Source organism: Eremothecium cymbalariae, chromosome 3 (assembly GCF_000235365.1).
Source record: "Eremothecium cymbalariae DBVPG#7215 chromosome 3, complete sequence".
NCBI lineage: Eukaryota > Fungi > Ascomycota > Saccharomycetes > Saccharomycetales > Saccharomycetaceae > Eremothecium > Eremothecium cymbalariae.
In genome coordinates this window covers 744,006-765,103 of record NC_016451.1, presented here as the reverse complement: position 1 = coordinate 765,103, position 21,098 = coordinate 744,006, and the positions used below count along the sequence as shown (strand labels likewise).

The 21,098-nt window shown below is 37.5% G+C and overlaps 9 protein-coding genes and 1 further gene across 9 annotated transcripts; 5 read left to right on the top strand and 5 right to left on the bottom strand.

Annotated features, from left to right (window-relative positions):
• Positions 1-725: 725 nt before the first annotated feature.
• Positions 726-2,527, bottom strand: Ecym_3402 (the record flags this gene model as incomplete).
• Positions 2,528-3,977: 1,450 nt separating this feature from the next.
• Positions 3,978-5,045, bottom strand: Ecym_3401 (uncharacterized protein; the record flags this gene model as incomplete). Its single annotated transcript, XM_003645657.1, has 1 exon — positions 3,978-5,045. The coding sequence occupies one exon, from the start codon at positions 5,043-5,045 to the stop codon at positions 3,978-3,980; it is 1,068 nt and encodes a 355-aa protein (XP_003645705.1).
• Positions 5,046-5,805: 760 nt separating this feature from the next.
• Positions 5,806-6,975, top strand: Ecym_3400 (cruciform cutting endonuclease; the record flags this gene model as incomplete). Its single annotated transcript, XM_003645656.1, has 1 exon — positions 5,806-6,975. The coding sequence occupies one exon, from the start codon at positions 5,806-5,808 to the stop codon at positions 6,973-6,975; it is 1,170 nt and encodes a 389-aa protein (XP_003645704.1).
• Positions 6,976-7,096: 121 nt separating this feature from the next.
• Positions 7,097-7,777, bottom strand: Ecym_3399 (uncharacterized protein; the record flags this gene model as incomplete). The annotated part of the gene is made up of 1 exon (XM_003645655.1): positions 7,097-7,777. The coding sequence occupies one exon, from the start codon at positions 7,775-7,777 to the stop codon at positions 7,097-7,099; it is 681 nt and encodes a 226-aa protein (XP_003645703.1).
• Positions 7,778-8,103: 326 nt separating this feature from the next.
• On the top strand, positions 8,104-8,610 carry SEC11 (signal peptidase complex catalytic subunit SEC11; the record flags this gene model as incomplete). The annotated part of the gene is made up of 1 exon (XM_003645654.1): positions 8,104-8,610. One exon carries the CDS (start codon positions 8,104-8,106, stop codon positions 8,608-8,610), a length of 507 nt encoding a protein of 168 aa, XP_003645702.1.
• Positions 8,611-8,663: 53 nt separating this feature from the next.
• Positions 8,664-10,391, bottom strand: PRP40 (snoRNA-splicing protein PRP40; the record flags this gene model as incomplete). The annotated part of the gene is made up of 1 exon (XM_003645653.1): positions 8,664-10,391. One exon carries the CDS (start codon positions 10,389-10,391, stop codon positions 8,664-8,666), a length of 1,728 nt encoding a protein of 575 aa, XP_003645701.1.
• Positions 10,392-10,659: 268 nt separating this feature from the next.
• ARC19 (Arc19p) lies at positions 10,660-11,175 on the top strand (the record flags this gene model as incomplete). Its single annotated transcript, XM_003645652.1, has 1 exon — positions 10,660-11,175. The coding sequence occupies one exon, from the start codon at positions 10,660-10,662 to the stop codon at positions 11,173-11,175; it is 516 nt and encodes a 171-aa protein (XP_003645700.1).
• Positions 11,176-11,622: 447 nt separating this feature from the next.
• DAL81 (Dal81p) lies at positions 11,623-14,748 on the top strand (the record flags this gene model as incomplete). Its single annotated transcript, XM_003645651.1, has 1 exon — positions 11,623-14,748. The coding sequence occupies one exon, from the start codon at positions 11,623-11,625 to the stop codon at positions 14,746-14,748; it is 3,126 nt and encodes a 1,041-aa protein (XP_003645699.1).
• Positions 14,749-14,853: 105 nt separating this feature from the next.
• INA22 (Ina22p) lies at positions 14,854-15,570 on the bottom strand (the record flags this gene model as incomplete). Its single annotated transcript, XM_003645650.1, has 1 exon — positions 14,854-15,570. The coding sequence occupies one exon, from the start codon at positions 15,568-15,570 to the stop codon at positions 14,854-14,856; it is 717 nt and encodes a 238-aa protein (XP_003645698.1).
• Positions 15,571-15,893: 323 nt separating this feature from the next.
• Positions 15,894-21,005, top strand: URB1 (Urb1p; the record flags this gene model as incomplete). The annotated part of the gene is made up of 1 exon (XM_003645649.1): positions 15,894-21,005. One exon carries the CDS (start codon positions 15,894-15,896, stop codon positions 21,003-21,005), a length of 5,112 nt encoding a protein of 1,703 aa, XP_003645697.1.
• Positions 21,006-21,098: the final 93 nt, after the last annotated feature.

Below are 21,098 nucleotides of genomic sequence, written 5' to 3'. Positions count from 1 at the left end.
GGGTTTCTGGTTTGTATTCCTTGATAATTAATGTTACTTTATATATATATCTAGATGTGGGCAACATTAGCATCACATGCGCCTAAAATATACTTCAACAGAGCTGAATCCCTAAGAGTTGCTGAAAACTGATTAGATTAGCATGTAACATAATGGAATATAGAATAAAGTTATTAGTTATGTATGTGTATAAAAAAAGTTGCAGCGTGGTTTGAACTTTTTTTACTGGATGTCGTATTGAATTGTTTTCTGATTTCATGACTTTCAGTTCGGAATTGGTGCTAATTAAAAAAAACAATTGACAAATAGCTGAACTTTAAGAACCGGAAAACGAATATAATCACCCAAATTAATAATTTTAACAGAGTTTGTTATAAAATAGCACCCTTCTAGATTTCTAAGATTAAATAATAGGCCCAATATTGTGAAGCTTGATTTCTCGGTGGCTAATATCAAACCTCGCTGAAAACCAAGCTATGTAAATTAATTATAGGCACCAACAATTGTTTAGATGATACTACATCCATATCAATCAGTTCATTAAAAACAGCATTCTTTTTCACACATATTATGGGGGAAGACCAGATAGTGAACAAAAGGAAATTACTTCGTCTTGGCCGTCATGCAATAAATTATAATTTTTTTTCCTCTTTTCTTCAAACGAATTAGGTGGATTTAAAGATGGAAACCATGTTAATCAACGATAAATAACGATAAATATATTTTCATTGTGTCCTTTTTCGTAGCGTTTGAGATGAAGAACTGTTATGCGTAATGGCGCCTTTATTTGAAGAACCAAGTTCAACATCAACATGTTGTACTCCATTATAGCCATCATCCTCACCATAATCATCATCCTCACCCTCTTCCTCATCGTCATCAGTTGCATCAGTTTCAGTTTCGTCAGTCTCCTCATCTTCAGGACGTACCTCATCTTCATCATCATTATCTTCATCATTCTCCTCTTCATTCTCTTGTACGTCGTCGGCCGCGCTACCGCGGATCTTGGCAACACTCTTAACCAGAATTTCAACAATCTCGATCCACTCTCTCATCCCCCCCATTCCAATATCTCCACACACAAGAACTTTCTCTACTGGTCTTAATACTTGGACATACGGAGCGTCTTCTTGTAACATAGATAAATGTTTCTTGGTAACTGGATGTGTATACATAAAAGTGTTCATTGCTGGCGCCACAATCACTGGCGTCGTAGGGTTCCAAACTCTTAACAGAGAAGTAAGAAGGTTGTCACAAATCCCATTTGCAACTTTAGCGAGAGTATTAGCCGATAAAGGAGCAATCAAGAAAATGTCTGCCCATTTACGCAATTCCACGTGCAACACTGGGTCTCCTAGCCTCTTGAAGCCAAACCATTCATCCTCATCCCTCCAGATCTTCACATGTTTACTTATCTTTAAGCCCTTCAAGAAGTGCTCTGCTCTCTTGGTAAGAATTAACTGAATGGAAACCTTTTCAGGAGTATATATTTTAAAAAACTTGTCAATAATCAGAGGAACCTTCATAGTCGCCACAGAGCCTGTCGCACCAATCAAAATATGAATTTTCTCATCATCTTGTTTTTGGAAGAACTTAGTAAACGGAACCTGAGGACCAGTATCTTCACCAATAATTGCTCTGTTACTATTGTGATGCGTAACATGCTTCTTGTTAAAAGAAGATGTTGCACTAGCCTGAGGAGGAGAGATTGGTGTTAGTGGAAGATTAAGTGGGAGATCAAAGTATATAAAATCCCCAGGCATGTGCACTGTTGAATTCTGACGGGAAGAATTAGCTGAAGAATCACTATCAGGATGATTCCCTTCGCTATTGTTACTATTATTATTAGCATTAACAGAAATTGTGCCACCACCAGCTAACGCGGAAATACCCGGCCCAGCTCCAAGCCCACAAGTAACCACCCCTAAAGGAACATAATGTTTCTGTGAAGCGTTGGGCGGCCTTGTAGAGATTGAACCCCTATGAGAAATCTTCTCTGCATTCCCTGGAACGGTAAAGGACACCGCCGCCGCACCAACTGTTGAATATTTGGAAAAAGACAGGGGTGAATTAAGGCTTGATGCACTCCCAATAAGCGGTGACTCTGGAGACATGTCCAATCCATGAGTGGTGACCTTCATCTTATGTTCTAATAACGCAGGACTGAGAGGTTCCGGTGAAGCAAAATTGCTACCATACGCCTTGGCGGCAGCTGATCCAACAACACTCCCTCCATCGCTCTTCACAGGCGAAGCCCCAAGCGACCGTTCCATAGAAACAACCCTTCCTGGCCTCTTCTCAGCGACGCCAACACCCCCATCACGAGACTCCTCAACCCCACATCCATGAACCCCCTGCTGCCCGTGCCCTTGATGAATCGTCCCAACCCCACTCTCAACCTTCCCCCAAGGGAACAACTAGTAGATCTGTTATTCAAAATCGATATCGGCTGATTACTATGCTTCAACACCCCTCCTCCTGTAATATTAGAATTCTTCGTAATATCCGCAGATGTCGTCTCTCCCATAGTAGAATGAAAGCTTTTATTTGAATTCAGAAGAACCTCTCAACGTGCTTTATACCCTCTTAACGTTTTATTCTACAAGAAAAAAAATACACCCTATAAAGATAATTTCCTTTTGATCTGATACACTACCTTATTAGCTATCCTGAAAATCAATATCCCACCTCTCCTGAAACTTCGCACTCGTATTCTCTTTGATATTCGCTTTTCTTTTAACTAAAGGTTCTGTCTTTTTTATTCCAAATACCTGAGAATTAAGCTATTTCCATCACAAGAAAAAAAGTTGGGAAAAAACTAAATCCACAACCAACCTGAGGAATCCAATTATTCGGCATATGCTGGTTAGAATCAGTCATTTACAGATAATATAAGCGTAGAAGAGAATTTAGAGTCGCTAAGGAAGGCGAATTTGCACTAAGAACTCGAATGAGAGTTTTCTTTTGTAGCGAATATAGTGTTTGAAGAGAGTGTAGAAAATATGTAGAGCATGTCTGTGAGTACGCACGTCTTTGCGTAGGCCAAGAGACATATTTTCCGGTTTAACAGGCTGCAAAAAAGTAGCGGTTGTACAAAGAGTATGTGGTGCTGTAACAAGCTGTGGTATTGTACTTTGAAGAGTAGTGGAGTAGTTATATGTTCGTATATATTTTTACGGAAAGTTTGTAGACAAATGCCTTTATGGAAGATATGATTATAGATTTAGACTTAAAAATGGCAGGCTAAGGTTATGTTTTGAGAAAAATAATGCAGTACATGCAGGCAATTGGTACATAGAAGGACAGAGAGTGATATATTCTGATGTTTGGCTGCTAGGATTAAGGCAGCGCAGTTTTGAGTGAGATAATGTAATCATTATTCGAAGAATTGAAACGAGAGCAGGTCCGTATAGGCAGCATTGCAATAATGAGTTGTTCAGGAAGTCAAGGGGAGTGGGATAGGGCTGAGTAAGGACGATATTTGAGTACAGCGGTAGTGTTTGCAAGGGGTTTAGTAAATTTTTAGGTAAGATTATGGCATTTTTCTCCGTCAAGTTTATATGGTGATTGGTTAATGGTGCGATAATATTGCTGCAGCGCTGGCTGGCTGGCGCAGGAAAGTGGTTTTCACTTTTTAAATGCTATCGTTTTTTAGTGCCCGTAGTTTAGTGCAAGGCAAAAAGTTAAGGATCAGCAGGTGCTAGAGTACATTCTGATTGGCTCTCGACGACTTCGATGTGCTCAATACCTGTCGAGACCCTTAGGTGCTGACGATGGCATTATACTACACTGCTTATAGAGAAAAAAGATACAGGATAAAAATAATACAAATGCTTCCCCATCTTAATATTGTTATAATATTAGCATAAAAGTTCTAAAAGAATTTATAAATTCTAGTTCGTAATTAGAATGGGGTTGGGTTTGTGGGCAAGGAGCATCCGAACAAAAATGTGGTTGATTCTTTTTGCGGACGTTTTTTAAATATTACAGATTGCGTATAGTTCACGGTAAAAGTCGTTAGTAGGTGAGAGCCCAATATCCTTTAATTTAATGTACATGTCGCCATCTTCTTCCTCATCATCCATAATGGCGATATCGCCAAGATGACCAATGCTATTGAAGCTAGCAATATTTGTTCTTTGACTAGGCACTCGATGTGTATCCAGTGCCATTAGTCTCTGTATGCGTTGTCCTTTGATTTCTCTTTCTGTATCTGAATCTGATTCTTCAAACTCTGATTCTATTTCTGTCGCCGTATCAGACATAGTGATGCCCGGTTGTGCCGATGAGGAAATTCCGAGGGCCAGAGCAGGGGTTGGAGGGGTACTCTTACTCCTGAATGGACTCAAACTCTTTGGAATTGGAGTTTTCTTTGGACACTGCCTCTCAGAGTCGAAACTTATATCTGATATAACCATTCCATTTTGATAATGAATTGTTTGCAGCGTGTTGCGTTTCCTTCTCAATGTCTTGTGAATCCAATCCTTTAAAGTATGGAATTTTTTGGAAGGCCTTAATTTTAGGCTTCCAGAATCCTCCAAATCTAATGTAGTAGGTTGATCTACTTGTGTATCAGAGCCTGTGTCTGAGGATAATTGGGAGAGTTTGGCGAGTTTTATGGTTGTATGCGGGAAACTGCTACTACTTATACCACCTATTTTAGCACTAACGCCAAGGTCGAATTCTCCGTCATCCATTCCCGCTGTCGTCCCCGCTGTCGCTATCGCACTGGACCCTACGTTATTACCGAAATCTGGATCCAAATCCTCATCAAATTTATCATCTTGTACCTTATTATCTTCTCTGTAGTATATTTTGCTCAACCACCTTCTAAATCGATGGCGGCCATGCTTGGAAATCCTCACATTGGCCACTGTCGCTTCGCTTTCTTCCTGGTTCAGCGAGTTCTCATTATTGACTGTATCTTTGTCCGCGTATGCATCACGACTTAGCAAAGTCCCCCTAGAAACACTATAGTAACCTTGAGAAACTGTTGCATCCTTGATCGTATTGTTGACAATACTAGTGTTAATGGTACTTGCCATGCTGGGATAACTATGGTCGTTCCTCTATTTTTGTGGGCGGTCTATAGCTTGGCGAATTAAAAATTTTGGATATTAAACGGGTGGGAAACGAAAGAAGAAGTATATTTCTAATATTAACTACAATATATTGAAAGTAACTCACACCAGAAAATTCCAAAATATTAAATGATTATCAAAAAGCTCTAATATGCCAAAATAACTATTGTTCATTGATTAGGAGTCTTTGTCGCTAAAGAATTACAAAAGACGACGAAATTAACTACGTGCAAATATAGAATCAAAAAAAATTATATCATTGATCTTTTTGTCCAACCATATTGGTTTTAAAATTTTTTGTGTTATATGGTAACAAAAGAACACTGACACTTGGATTATTAAACTGCTCATTATGTTGCATAACTGACCAATATAGAATTATATATGCGTATATATATATATATGTACATACATACATATACATATACATATATGTATTAAGTAGATATCTTTCCTGTCAAATGCTGGTTGCCATATCTAAGGCTTCCAAAATATATTCTACAAAAACTACTTATTAAATTCTAACTGACAGTCGTTGCCTAATAGTACGTTTATTATCGTGGCGTCTGTGTCACCAATTTTTTCTTTTTAAATATTTTACCGTCAAAATGGATTACGAAAAAAATCAAAAACATTTTGATGTTATGCTAGATCTTAATGGTTAAAGGAGGGATGCTATTAGTTGGATTAATATATCTGATGACTCTAGTACATTTATAATTTGATGAAAGGAGCTGTAGCCAAGACTCTACAACAATATACTGCATTGACTGATGCCAGAACTCTGAAAAAGCTTGCTGTGGCTCTAGGTTCCAGTTGTTCCGGTAACAAGAGTGATATAAGGCTTGGGCTTGAAAGGCAAATTCCAGTGCTTAAATCCATAAGTGATATAAGGAACAGTAAGAATGCTGTGAATATCACTGCCATTGATATGGGTACGTCAAATTTTGCTTACTGTACTTTTCAATGGAAGAAGGATTCTGATATACCAGTTCTTATTAATTGGAATAAGATCAAACTATCAGATCTACACAAAGACATGAAACCACCGGTATATTCTCGTACGCTACCAAATTCACCTGAGTTCACCGGGAAGTTGGTAAATTTATTAGTGAAGCATCTTACGCAAGAGAATTCAGATGCGTTTTTCATCGAGAGGCAAAGAGCGCGAACAATGGGGTCTAGTGCTATAGCAGAACCTATCCTCAAGATTAACATTCTTGAACATATGTTATACGCAGGGTTGTTAAATAAGCTGGCGATCAGGAATGTGACAGAGGGATCAAAATATATTGTGAAGTCCTCCTATCCAAGGACCATGGTAGACTATTGGTGCTCGCTGGTTCCTATTACGAAAGGGTCAGAAGAGAAATTTGGTTCAGTTGCTTCAGATGACTCAGACGTTCTAGAGCATGAGGAAGTCAAAGGGAAAACGCGCGGACTGTCATTTTCTAAGAAACTAAGGATTGCACTAGTGAGATCACTAATATATGATCAAGTGTATGTACCCGAAGGGCCCCAGTTCCACAAGTTGGCTCTCTCTGATGATATACGTGCGAAGTTTGAAAATTATAGTGGAAACCGTGAGAAGCTAAACCTCTGTAAAGCATTGGAAATCATTGATAATGAAGAACGTAGATTAGATGATACGAAGACAAAATCAATTCGATATAAAGCCGGATCTATTAAAAATAAGAATGATGACTTATCTGATGCTTTGTTGCACGGTTTGGCCTGGGTTGACTGGACCAAAAATTATCAAGATATCGTAAATTTTATTAATGTAGCAAGCAAAGAAAGCCCTAATGCTCTAAAAGAGTTCAAGATTTTCACTGGATTTATTAAGTATAGACAAAAATGCTTTTCAGAAAGTTGTATAACGGTCGATATATAACCGATGTTTACATAATCCAAATCACGGACGGTTGTTCATAATAAGCTTACATTAGTTTGTGAGAAAACGACTTAAATTATAAAACAAACTTAGCAAAAAACCAATCGAAGTGACATGGTTATTATAATGCTGCAATGAGCTCCGAGATTGATCTGTCCCCGTTAACCAGTGGGATTCTCTTGCGCTTGACAGCTTGAGGGTGCGACAACGAGTAAAAAATTGCAGCAGCAACGTCTTCCCTCTCAACAGCGTAATGGATAGCAGCCTTGCTTTCAACTTCATCAGGTAAAGTATACAGACCGGTACCCTTCTCACCCGATAACAATGCTCCAGGCTGCAGAATGGTGTAGTCTAGAGTCGAAGTCTCCAAGCTCACATCAGCGCTCTTTTTTGCAATGAAATAATACCTTAGGCCAGTTTCCTCCCACAACTTCCTATTATCAGTCCCCAATGCTGAAACTATGACGAGCTGCTTGACTCCAGCCATCTCGCACGCCTCGGTTGCCTTTATAGCACCATCCAAATCAACACTAAATATACGTTCCACGGGTCCTTTACCTCCCTGACCAGCAGTGAAAACTAGCGCATCACAACCCTTAATCAGCTCAGCAATTTCCTCCACACTAGAGTCTTCAATGTTCTTACAAGTTCCTTTAACACCACATTCTTTCTCCAGTTCTTCAAGCTGCTCCCTTTTTCTAACAAATGGAAAGGGAGTAAAATCATCTGATTCAACCAATTTCTTCATAATTAACCGTCCAACGCCTCCTCTCGCACCAATTACAGCAATCTTCTTAGCCATGTTGTTGAGGATTATTTTAACAAACAAATATAATCTCAATTGTTCTGTAGAAGAACTTCAATGAAACCCAAGCTTACAACCAAAACCCCCCTTCTTATATAGCAATGGTACAACTAACTGGAATGTATAATTCATTTGTAAGCAACGAATTACTTCATCATCAATGTTCTCTTCATTACCCAGAGGAGAAATTCAGTGATCTGCCTTCACGACCAAAGGAAAAAAAGACACTAATTTAATTCGGATCATGAGACCTAAAACAAGATAAACTATCCTTCCTTACATGTAATATAAAGCTGAAGAGAGAGCTATAGCGAAGATAAACAATGAATTTAAGGCTACAATTGACGAAATTTTTGAATCTATGTTTCATGTTAGCTAGTGCATTTATGTTTTGGAAAGGTCTATCCATTTTCACAAATTCACACTCCCCAATTGTCGTGGTATTATCTGGATCTATGGAACCTGCATTCCAAAGAGGTGATATCTTATTTCTGTGGAATCGAAACGTATATAATAGGGTTGGTGACATTGTTGTATATGAAGTAGACGACAAGAGCATTCCAATTGTTCATAGGGTAGTGCGTGAACATCGTAATGAGGCCACCGGGAAACAATTATTATTGACCAAGGGTGATAATAATGTTGCAGACGATATCTCCTTATATTCGAAAAGGCAGGTTTACTTACAAAAAGACAAGGATATAGTTGGTACAGTGAAGGGGTATTTACCCAAATTAGGTTACGTCACCATATTAGTGAGTGAGAACAAGTATGCAAAGTTTGCTTTGATGGCGATACTGGGAATTAGTTCGCTGCTAAGTAATGAATGATGTAGATACAGAAAGATTTTAAAAACCTCTATATAATATATATTAGAATTACATCAGTAGTCCAACTCTAATGTCGAAGCAAGAGGTCTTTTCCTAGTACCTTTTGATGTTCTGATTCCGGCAGGCAACAATGTGAAGTCATTGCTAACATCTATAAAAACTTGACTCATAGTAGCTTCATCATCTTCCATAGCCTGGTACTCTGGGAAGGATCGTACGTGTTCTTTGGCTTCTTCCCAAGTCGCGGGTAACTGTTGGAGTTGGTGAAACACCCTCTGAAGCATTAGGGCAAAGTACTGTTTCCTTTGTTCTTTTAGTCTCTGTAAGCGCTGGCGCTCTTCTTCAAGTTTTTGTTGACGGGCCTTAGCGAGCTCATCAACAATGATATTTAGATCAAGTTCATCAACCTGCTTAAACTGGTCCTTGTCTTTAATTAAAGCGAGGAGCCTAGGTTTTTCCGCCACCGGATCTTCTTCGTCCCACTGGAATTGCTCGTCAATCAGTATCTGTTGGGCAATCGAACATTGTGCATTAATGGTCAGCCTATGCTCATCCACCTGATCAAGAAACAAATCCAGCGCATTGGAACCATTTCGACCAAGCATATTTAGGAATCTTTGATCATTCTTGATTATTGGATATATATTGTTCCATTTAGTGGTACATCGAATTTTGGGCTTATGCTCTTGTAACAGTTCCTTGAAGTTGTCTCGAGCAATTCTGTCATCTGTATAATTAGACTGGGATAGCAGCTCTATTTCTTTATCATAATCAGAAGTATACTTAATCACTAGATCAATGTATTCTTTTAAGATATCTACCTTCTCTAAAGCTTCAAAGTGCTTGTTGGCCAGAAACCTTGAATTGGTGAATAAGTACTGTTTTTCTAACTCTGCCCAAGTGATAATGGAAGATTTATCGGTTATAATCGTCTGCAAATATTGTCTTAACTCTTGTAGTGCTAACCCCCGTGTCTTTTCGTGACTAGATTTATAATCATTCAGAAGCTGTCCTAAATACTCTTCAAAAGTTTGTTTCTTAATCTTTTCACTTACCACCGAATGCTTGTATATCGGTTCATTTGCAATTAGTCGTCTTGCAGTCTGCCACCTTGTATAGTAATAAATATCTTTTCTTCCTTTCAGCATACTCACAAACGCGTCCTTAAATTTACTGACTGCAGCATGTTCCTTAAGCAACTGATCCTGCGTTCTAGTAGTCAAATATTTCTCAAACATGCTCTGCTTCCAAAGTGGATCGTCATCAACACACCAATACCGTGGATCCTTGCAACTCAACTCTGAGATAATCCCATTAAATGACCACGTAGAATCCACTTGATGATCTTTCAACATCTGCAGAAAAAATTTCTCCGCCGCCTGAAGACTATTCTCCACCTTCACGTTTAATACCTTCGATTGATTGTTATATTTGTCCTTCGTGTTCAAAAGTAGATCAATTTGAGCATTCGTTTCCTCCTTTTCAGCTGCCTCTTCGTTCTTTTCAACCTTCCTTTTCTCCTTCCCCTCTTCATTCTTCTCCCCACCTTCATCCTTCTTCTCCTCTCTAACTACTGGAAGTTCCCACGTACTCTCATTGGTATTTTTATTGTAGTAATACACTTTACCGTCCTCTGTAGAGGCCACTTTCCAGCCTTGCTTCAGCAGTATTGCATCGAGAACCACCTCCATCTCTTTAGGCTTATGCCATGTCGTCTCCCCTTTAGAATTATAGTAATACACTCGACCCTCAGGGTCAATAGTTTCCTTCCAATCGGTCATTAGTACCCTTACGAGCAGTTCTGTTACTTCTCCATACCTGTTACTATATCCCGCTAAACCATGGTAAATCACGAATTGTATTTATTTTAATGAAGCATCTCAACTTTTCAGTTTATAATGTCAGATGGTTACCCGGTTTTTAGACAATTACGTTACCCGCATCAAAATCAATGGCCCCATGTAAAAGGGGCACTGAATCTTCCCTCAAACCCCTCTGGCAAGCACGACACCAAAATACGCACACAAAGCATACATCACAAAGCCTATCATGTCTCAATCGCTGCGCCCATACCTGAATGCTGTTCGCTACTCTCTCCAGGCAGCTCTAAACCTCTCAAACTTTTCATCTCAGGATATTGAACGCCACAACAGACCCGAAGTCGAAGTGGTTAATAACAGCGCAGAGATTCTACTTCAGCCAATGCACATAGCCCGTAATGAACATGAACAAGTTCTCATAGAGACAAGTGTTAATAGTGTCCGTATGAGCATCAAGATCAAACAAGCTGATGAAATTGAACAGATCCTGGTCTACAGATTCACTCGTTTCTTAGAACAGCGTGCGGAATCCTTCTATATTTTAAGAAGAGTCCCCATCCAGGGTTACAGCATTTCCTTCCTCATCACACATAGACACACAGAAACTATGATCACCGAAAAGCTCATTGACTTCATCATCGAATTCATGGAAGAGGTCGATAAAGAAATCAGTGAAATAAAATTGTTCTTGAACGCCAGGGCTAGATTTGTCGCCGAAGCATATCTTGGTGAGTTTGTCTACTAGTGCTCCATAACATGACTATATATCGTTACTATTGCAAAAGAATTGTATTTGATACTTATTAGCACAATAACTGTGGCCTTTCTACCTATCCATACCACTAGTATCATCATATCATTCAGAGGGTACGAACGTTATTCCAATACACTCCGGGTGTCTGGGTTTAAAGTTTCTTTTGTTTTAGTCGCTCGTCCTGGTCGTCCGGGCTCATTTTCTTTTCCATCAGATTATCTTCTCAAACCCCATTCCTTTAGTAGGTTTTGGTTATGATTCGTGGTTTTGGCATTTATGGTACGGATAGCAAGTCAATTTGAGAAGTGCTACGTATTTCAGAAGACTTATAGTGGGGGGTATTGATAAGGTATAAGGATCCAAGAGTTATTTTTAATAGGGGGTAAGGTTCAGAACAAGCAGTGGAATTGTCGAGTTTATTTTATATTTGTAGCGTTGATGCGGCAGTCAAGTAACAACAAATTAGAGGTATGGGACAATGGAAATAGTAGTATAAGGGGACAGAATAACAATACGAACAATACTATGTTGAGTTTTAATGATGATTATGAAAGTGTGTTAAGTAATTTGGCGAATGGCAGCTCTCAGACAGGTGGAAGTAGGCTTGAGTCGAGCCAGAGCCAGAGTACAGTGGAGGTTAGTGAAGCTGAGGGGGGTGAGGGGGGTGTGCTAGTCTATCAGGAAGGTAGTTGTGTATCTGGGAAGAGTTTGGATGAGAAGCAGAAATTAGAGTTGTTGTTGCAGCAATATCAGGATTTACCGGGGAAGGACGGGGTTAATGGTGCTCATTCTTCTGTGAGTCAAAGAGCTAGCGACGTGAACAAGGGAATGATGTCCAGTACAAAGCAGGCTGAACAGGAGCATAAGTCTGCAATTGCATCGAAGCCCTGCGATCATTGCAGGCGGCGGCGGACAAAATGTGTGATTGTACCTGGAATGGCAAACTGTGTACAATGCGAGACGAAGGGTATCAAGTGTGGTTTTTCGGAACTCATCACGCCTAAGATGCCCAATGATATGAACCAAGAAGGCCAGAAAAAGCGATCAACGGGAGATGAGGCTAATACTAATGTTCATGAACTGCTCAAAAGAGCTAAACTAAATGATATGATGAACCAAGACAATATCTCGCAATTTTACACTGATCTATTGCAAAACCTCAATACCAACGCTTCAGATATGCCTGGTATGGCGCAAACGAACCAGAACCATTTTGATTTCCCTCTCTCTTCGGTTGGTCAGGGTAGTCATATGTCTAACGTGTCTAGAGGGCAAGCTGTACAAATTTCAAATACTACAAGTTCTAGCAGGGTTCCAAGACAACAGAGTAACCAATCTACCATACAATACCCAAGATCTTCTTTCTACGTTGGACCCACTTCAGTATTTGACATTAACTTAGTAAACCATATGAAACTGGATAATATAGACCAAATTCAACTGTCCAAATCGGTGTCCTTACGAAAAGTTGCGCCTGATGTCCAATTCATACTTCGTGCTGATTTCAATCAACAGCTATATTTGAAGCATGAGAGAGAGATAGATTTAGTAGAAAGGTTGGTACATCCACACGGAAAAATTTTGGTTGATATATTTTTCAAGTTAGTACACCCATATTTCCCAATTTTGCATGAACGGGTATTCTTAGAAAAATACTCAAAATCTTACCGAGAATTAACTGCTCCAATTCTTGCCTCAATATATTCGCTTGCATTGCAGTGGTGGGACTTCCATCCACAGGTTATAGGGTTCCCTAAGCCCGATGTTATTGACCAACTTAATGAAATCGCCTTGAGGACTTTTTTTGATGTACTAGGAAAACCGAAACTCAGCATTGTTCAAACAGGCCTGTTAATATTGCAATGTAGAAGTGAATGTCCGAATAACTGGGTGTTGTGCTCCGAAGTTGTTGCAATAGCCGAGGATCTTGGCCTTGGCATTGATTGCCAGGATTGGAGATTGCCTCGTTGGGAAAGAGGTTTAAGAAGAAGACTAGCCTGGGCTGTATGGTATCAAGATAAGTGGTTATCTATGATAGAATCTAGATATTCTCACTTAATTTTGGGGAGAAATTGGTTGGTAAAAATGTTAACTGAAGATGACTTCCCCTCTAAATCTCCTGTAATTAGCTCCAGTCAACCAAAGAACAACCTGAAAAATGATAACAGCAGTGCCAGTCAAATTGATAAAATCTCAGTGCTTGACTTATCCCCTACCGAGGATGATTTCAATAATGGCAAGTTATTATTTAGACAGATGATATCCCTAAGCATTATTCTAGGTGAACTTCTAGATACTTTTTACACTTTAGGAGCAATTAGCACCATAACGCAGATTGAACAAGTATTGAGGCTTGCAAAGCCTCTTCAATTGAAATTGAGAGAGTGGTATCATTCTTTACCTTCAAAATTATCTATGAATAATTTCCAGCCAAGAAGGTTTAACAGTAATGCATCATTAACTTTGGCGTACTTTGCCGCCGAAATAACTTTACACAGAAAAATTATTACAACATTAAAACCTGAAGATCCTACAGACTTGGTTAAGGTTTGCCGCACGGCGGCTAAAACCAGGTTAATTGCTGCTATTGAATTTGTTCGTGACTTGAAGATGGAGCATACAAGTTCATTCTGGTATTCTTGTTCCACTGGAAACTTGACGCTAATAAGCACATTTGCAGGATTGCTATATGTTACTGCTCGATCTAAGGAGGAGGAAACAATTTTCAGGGACTGCACAAGAAATTATTTTTGGATTTTGAAAATGGCATCTAAGACATTTGAAGGGGCTAGAAACGCTTTGGAGAAGATTCAAATGCTGTTGTCACAAATCCCAGGATTGTTAACAGATGAAGCATTAGGCAAACAGTTCGTTCCTCCTAGCTCACAGTCTCCATATGTTCAACAACAATTCCAGCACTCGAATTCACTACCATCTAATTCGAATACTCAGAGTCCACATGTTGAGCCAAACTCTACACCTACTTCATATAACAGGCCGAAAAAACTACCCACAGAAGTTCTACACACGTTAAAAAGCATTCAACATAATATGCCAAATATTTCTGGCGATTATAGATATACCTCCCCAGATAACGTGGATTTAAGTGTTTCTTCAACAGTTGAACGCTCACTTAATGATAGAGCTTCAAGAGCTAGTTCCAACCCAAATACGAATTCTAGGTCCCCAGAGAATGGGATTCCTATGCATGTTGCAGAATTTTCATCTCAAAAGTCTTCTTCTGCCGTAGATCCAACACTCAGCGCTAACAAAGTTACAAACTCGCTAGATCATAATATTGATATCCGAAATCATTCTGTTATGAGTGCTCCAAGCTCTTTCCAAAGCGATAGTAGTGCCAGAAAGAGTTTGGATTCTAAAAATACTCCTGATGGAAGTAACTCTGTCACCCAAGTGCCTTCTATTGAAGCCAAAGGTATCGATGAAAGCGATAGAATTTCTGATACCTCCCTTAAGTCAAATAAAATAGAGCGACGCGAGTCGAAGCCTGAAGAGGATGCAGAACGTAATACTAGCATACCCAACACTAAAATAGCCAAGTAAAATCCTTAATGAAATTATTTTATTTGTATGCACATAATTGATTTAAATGACTTTTTCCCCAATCCTAGAAAATATAATCTGTATTATAAAAGCTTCGATTTGGGATCATAAAAAACGAGATACTTTTGTAGCCTCTGCAGCAGCAACATAATCACCGGGAATCGGTACTATGACATGCTGTTCAGTGTTAGGTTTAAACATTTTCTGTTGCTTTTCCTGTTTTGCATTTTGTGCAATTATTTGTCTATCTATCACAATCTCATCAGATGACGGGTGTGATTTAGGTTTTGACTGACGCTGAATATCTAAAGAAGCAGAGTGGTCCTTTTCTGAAACTTCATTAATTTCATCAAAAATATTTTTAAATAGTTCTTCAACAGATTCAAGTTCCATGTCAGAATAATTTTTTTTATTAGTATCACCATTACGTGGGGAGTTTGGTTCGGTTGAAGAATCTTCTAGCTCCGGTTCATTCCTTATTTTTGGATTCAAAGAGATAGCTCCAGAATGTCGGGCAAGCATTTTATTCACTAGATATAGCTCTTGTTCAACTGAAAAAGTAGTATCGTTATTATATTTAACCCGGTCAATCAAGTCCTCTAAAATGTGTATTTTTAAATTATAACGCCTTTCCATCTCAAAATGTCTTTTCTTTTGTTCAATTACATTGGTAGCTATTGAGCCCACTATAAGCAGTAGTATAAGCGGCTTGAAGACAGTTTTATCGTATTTAGACCTTAATGAAGCAGTTCCAGTTGTCGGTGATGCAGAATAAAGTCTTACGAACATCCGTAGATTTTGAGAAAATGAAGACCTAAGCATGTTTGAAAATAATATAAAGGATAATAACTTGGCAAAGCGCTCACCTAAAAGCCTATAAAACTCCTCAAACCCTATGGATAAAGTTCGGATAGCGTGTGATGTGAATATAAATGCATCATGCTGTATGTAACCAATTTGAAAGTTCAAATTTGATTCTTAGATGAAGCATTATGTACGGTTATAAAATTTTACATTTGTCGATGCTCATCGCATGTATTGCCCAGATAGTATTCACCTTACATATATTATATATATAACGTTAGTATATAACTCATTGGAATAACTACCCGATATACTGGATACTACTAAAGCAGAATATTATTATGGATGACCATAATGATGATTTTTCCAAGAATCAAAAATCAACATGGAAGCAGAAGTTAAATATAAACTCAAATTTCAATGATGCGCTTTTACAGCAATTACAACGGATACTCTCAAATATTGATCTGATCAACGAAGGGGTTGCTAACAACTATCAGCCAATTATAGAATTTTTTGAGAAGGGATTTTGTTTTCAGGTAGTGCAAGGTTGGTCGTATTATGCTCAGATTAACAATCAGAATATGTTTGCTGATTGTTCAATCAAATTATACAAGACGTTGGAAGTTTTAGATTCCAATTCTAGCGTCCAGCAATTCGGAACCATTTTAATCAAAGAAATTTTGGATAATTATTCGAAGGTGTTTTATAGAGGTTTAAGTGCAATGAGACCATCTGTGACAAATCCAATCATAAAATTGATGAAACAAATTATATTGTTCCATAATGGGCAACATGTTGATGATTTCTTGACTTATTTTGATCTTTCTATTACAAGCATACTGAAAATTATGACACCAAATAAGATTGAGTTGAAAGATACAAGCTTTCCGCGGAAAAACACACATTACAGTATGCGAGCCAATTTTATTACCTTCTGGATTCAACTTGTGAAGAATGCCCATCCATTGCTGAGAATGAGCATTCTAACCGAAAACCAGAAGATAATGAGCAATTGGTTTAAGTACATCATAAAAGTGGATACGTATGAGCTATTAGATGCTACTCTTGATGTACTTACAGAATTTGTGTTGAAAGAAAAATCATTTAAGAAATCCACCAAGTGTAAGATTTTAAATGAACACATACTCAGTAAACTACATGAACTTTATTACTCTCCAAACAAAAAATTATTGCAAAAAGCGGATTTATTCTTCCAAGCATATGGCGTAGATCCTCAATTCAGTGTTGTGTTTCCTGATGACAAGATATGGCTGGATGAATGTATTGAACAAAAACAAGGTGGCCTTGGTGTTACCATAACGGTCAACAACAGAGAATTTCAGTTGTACAACAAGATAGTTTATAAAGTCTTAACATTTTTTAAACCATGGGAGGATGAGTTACAATGCAATACTGTTTTAAAGGTTCTTCGTAATGTTCCTGAACTAGTTGCTCCATATTGCAACTTCTTAGCTTCACATGGTTATCATGATCCAAAAATGACATCCTACTGGTTTAGTTTAACGTTGGTATTGGGGAGGATCATTAATTTACCAATACCACCTAGGTTGTATGAGATTCAAACAAATAAGACTCCAAATATGAGATTAGTTATGGAAAACGTACTCCCATCTTCGATTTCGAAGACATGCCTTTCTAAAAGCATTCAACATGAAGTGCCTTTAATTAAACAAATGGGCTGTCAACTTTTGATCTTCTCGCTTAAAAAATTTGACCTTATTCAACAATTGTATGATAAACATGGCTGGGATTCAGGCAAGGCCTTATTGAATAGTGCATATTACAAGTTATTACCTGATCTCACGGTTATTGTGTCTACCCTTAACGAAGTTTACAATAAATCCAAAGAAAATAAGGTATTGTCTCTATCTTTGACTAAAGTTTTAAATTACTATGCTAGCTTGTTTCCTAACTATTTTCAAGTAACGTTACCATCTTCAAACATCTTCTTAGATATTATGGGACAAGAATCATTTCATGGCTGCGATGTTGTTATATTGGATAACTTTCTCCAATTTCAGGAATTGAATAGTTCTCAGGCTAAATGGTGGCATTCTACCAAAGACAAGCACTCTTTATTCAGTTCTCTATTGCGTATGGCATCTTCCAAAAATTCAATCCATGCCATATCTACCAAAATCTCAAACTTGGTGGATAGACTTTTACAGTATACCGTTTTTATGAATACTGAGCTTCTTCTTGCATCTCCAGTTTTATGTTTAATAAATACCCTTTCTACTGTATCCCGGGTTAGTGAAATGGAAAACGACTCATCATCTGAAACCTTGTGGAAGCTTTTGGATGAAACGATCTCAAGATGTATTAAATTTCCTTATAAGTATGTGGACATTGCTAAAGACTACGATAATGTATCACCTTTTATTGTTGCTTTATGTGAACAGTGGAAACACGTTGATAGAGAATCTCCAAATAATGTTGCTGCCGAATGGCTTTTGTTATTCCTAAGAGGAATGGTTATTATTGGTGAATCATCCACAGGTATTTGTAGGTTATCCACAACTTTAGAAGGTATTGAAAAGTCACTCATAGAAGTATATTTGAATTTCTCTGCTTATGAAAGTTGTATTCCACTGTTATCTGAAAAAGACTATTTATTGAGTTCAAGCTCCGATTTTTCGTTTGTTGACTACATCAGTCTAGTTGACATTTCAGAAATAGCCAATATTACAAGGTATCCTGTTAATGATTTGGATGTTGCAGGAATTTTATTTCGTGTTCATACCATATTACAAGCTGATAGTATCCAATTCAGTAAACACAGGTTTCCGATCATTTTGGATTCGCTCTTATCAAGGGTTGGAAACTACGCCCTCATTAATGAGAACTTTAAGAATAAATTCAAATCTAGAAAATGTTTTGAGAAACTTGTCTTGAGTACTCATTTTGATACTAATGATATAAAAATATGCGAAAAATATGTTTACTCTACCCATGTCCTACTCCAAATATACAAACAATTAGATACAGAAATCGATGAGTTTGCTCAATATGCCTTTGAATTGGTTAAAGAGAATTTTAGTGCTTGGCATTTAGTTGGTATTTTTAAGGATATATTGAATGAGTTATGCACCGTGATGTCTACCAAACAATTGAGCTATTTATTAGAAGAAGAAGTGATTGACGATAATATCACAATTGCTTTTATCTTGAGAAACCTTCATACCAATAACGTTAGTATTTCTGGTGAATTGTTCATTAAACTAGCTCACCGTTCTGAAGAAGAACTGAATTCCGTGCTTGGAGGATTCCTCCAAAAACAATTGGTTAACAAATTAGAGTTGAACCTATTATATGAAGAAAGTTTGAAAAGCTCTTCAAAAATACACTTGATTCAGCATTCCTTGGATTACTCTGGTGCTATTGAAGTTCTTAAAAGATATTTGGAAGGTATCGAAGACTTTAATATACTAATTGGATTGGCTTCTATCCTTCAACCATCTGATGACCGTATTATATTGCAGTTTCTGGAGAAGGCTGTAGCATTAGCGCTAAAAAATTTTGCAACTGTTGAAAATAAAATGCTAAAAGATTCTCTTAATTTATTTTGCAGCTGCCATTCAATGCTATCCAATGAGGATAAGAATTCCATTATAGAATGCATAACGTCCAACAATGAGTTGAGATTCACGGAACTAACTGTAAAGTTTATTACAATCTGCTTTCCCTCAGAAAAAAACATTATCAGAACCTGGTTGAATAAGATGATACTATTCATAACAAAAAATTTGGCAGAAAATCAACGACTACATCAAGATTTTATTCAGTTGCTGTCGCAATTTAAATACTTTGCCTTAGAGAATAACATTTGGACGCTGGCTAATAAAAATTCAGTAAATTCTCAGCTTGAGGTCTTGCTTAGCCGAGAATGGGTTAAACATGATGACATCTTAGAATATGCAAGTATTTTAATATTGGGTGGCATTAGTACATCGATAGAGAGCGAGAAATTACTGCAAATATTTATCAACAATAACCTTGTCCCTGTCTATGACCGGAATGCGGCTAAATACTCTCAGTATTTGTCAATGGTTATTATTTCTAACTTATTCTCAAAAGACGTTTCAAAAAACTCAAGCACATCTCTTCAGGAAAAGTTGTTAACGGTCTATGGTGGCACAATAAGACCTCATGATAGATTGATATTACAAATTTTAGAAAGGATTGAGGCAACTATTTCTGTTTCATGGATTAATCATATTTATTCGTGGGAATTTTTGGATTCCCTGACAACTACAGAACGAGAATTGATTACACTACCTAATTTGATTGAGAAGAAAAATGAGGGATATCTAGTTACTTTGGATAAAGATGTACTTGAAAATTCCATTCAAAATTATCCCAAGCTTGATTATATTGGTTTAGAAGTAGAAATTTATTCAAACACCTCCTGGCATAAAATTCAAGAATACTTCAAACAATTTGAACTTTCAACAAAGAGTTCTAACTACCAAGTATATGACGCACTATTTGTTTTGTTGCTTGTCATCAATAATGATGAATTAGTCAGACAGCAACTTACTGATGATGGGCATATTAATTACAAGTTCGAAGTAAAGACGCTTTTGGACAGTAAAATATTTCAATTCGTAATTATGTCTCTTTCTGATTCTAGACCTGAAGTGTCTAATATCGCATTTACTATTGTTGAACAAATGCTAGGTTCCTTGCAAGGTAAGAGTCAGTTTAAAGGGAGTAACATATTTAAGATCTTATTAACCAAGATAATCTACACATTTACTCAAAGCTCCAATGAACAGAAAATTAGTTTGGGCGATGTACCACCAATTATATGGTATGCAATTTCGAGATTGATAGATAATTTAACCCAACCGCGATCATCCTTGTATGAAAAAGCCTATCGTTGGGTTTTATCATCTCCATTAATTAATGTCAAAGATGTGCCGTTACTCAAACCCATCATATCACCCCAAAATTCTGAAGACAGTGAGAATTATTATCGAAACTTACAGTGGTTGTTAGATACTCTGAATAGAGGCCTTCGTTCAAAAAATGATGTCCATCTATTGAAGTCTAAGAATTTGTTTGAGTGGTTAATGAACCTCCAAAATTCTCCCTATCTAAGCATGAAATCAAGAACAGATATCAACTCTATTATGTTCAAAGCTCAACGAATTGAATCAGGTGGTTCAATATTGATTACTAGATCTGCTGGAATTGCTCATGTGGAACAACAGAAACTAATAGCTGCAAGAAGAGTCCATGAATTAATATCTATTCCGACAGGTAGCTGGAAGAAGAATAAAATGGAAGAAATGACATTCAGACAAGAAAAGCTAAATAATCAAGAATTGGCTTTAGGTTACTCCGTTATAGTTGGATCCCAGAAAAGACTCAAAGAATGGTGTGAAGATGATGTAGGTAGCATCATCAAGAAAATACGTCAGTGATTCAACTACCAACGCTTATAATTTTTGTCTGAAATATATATATATATATATATATATATATATATATATATATATATATTTACACATATGAAC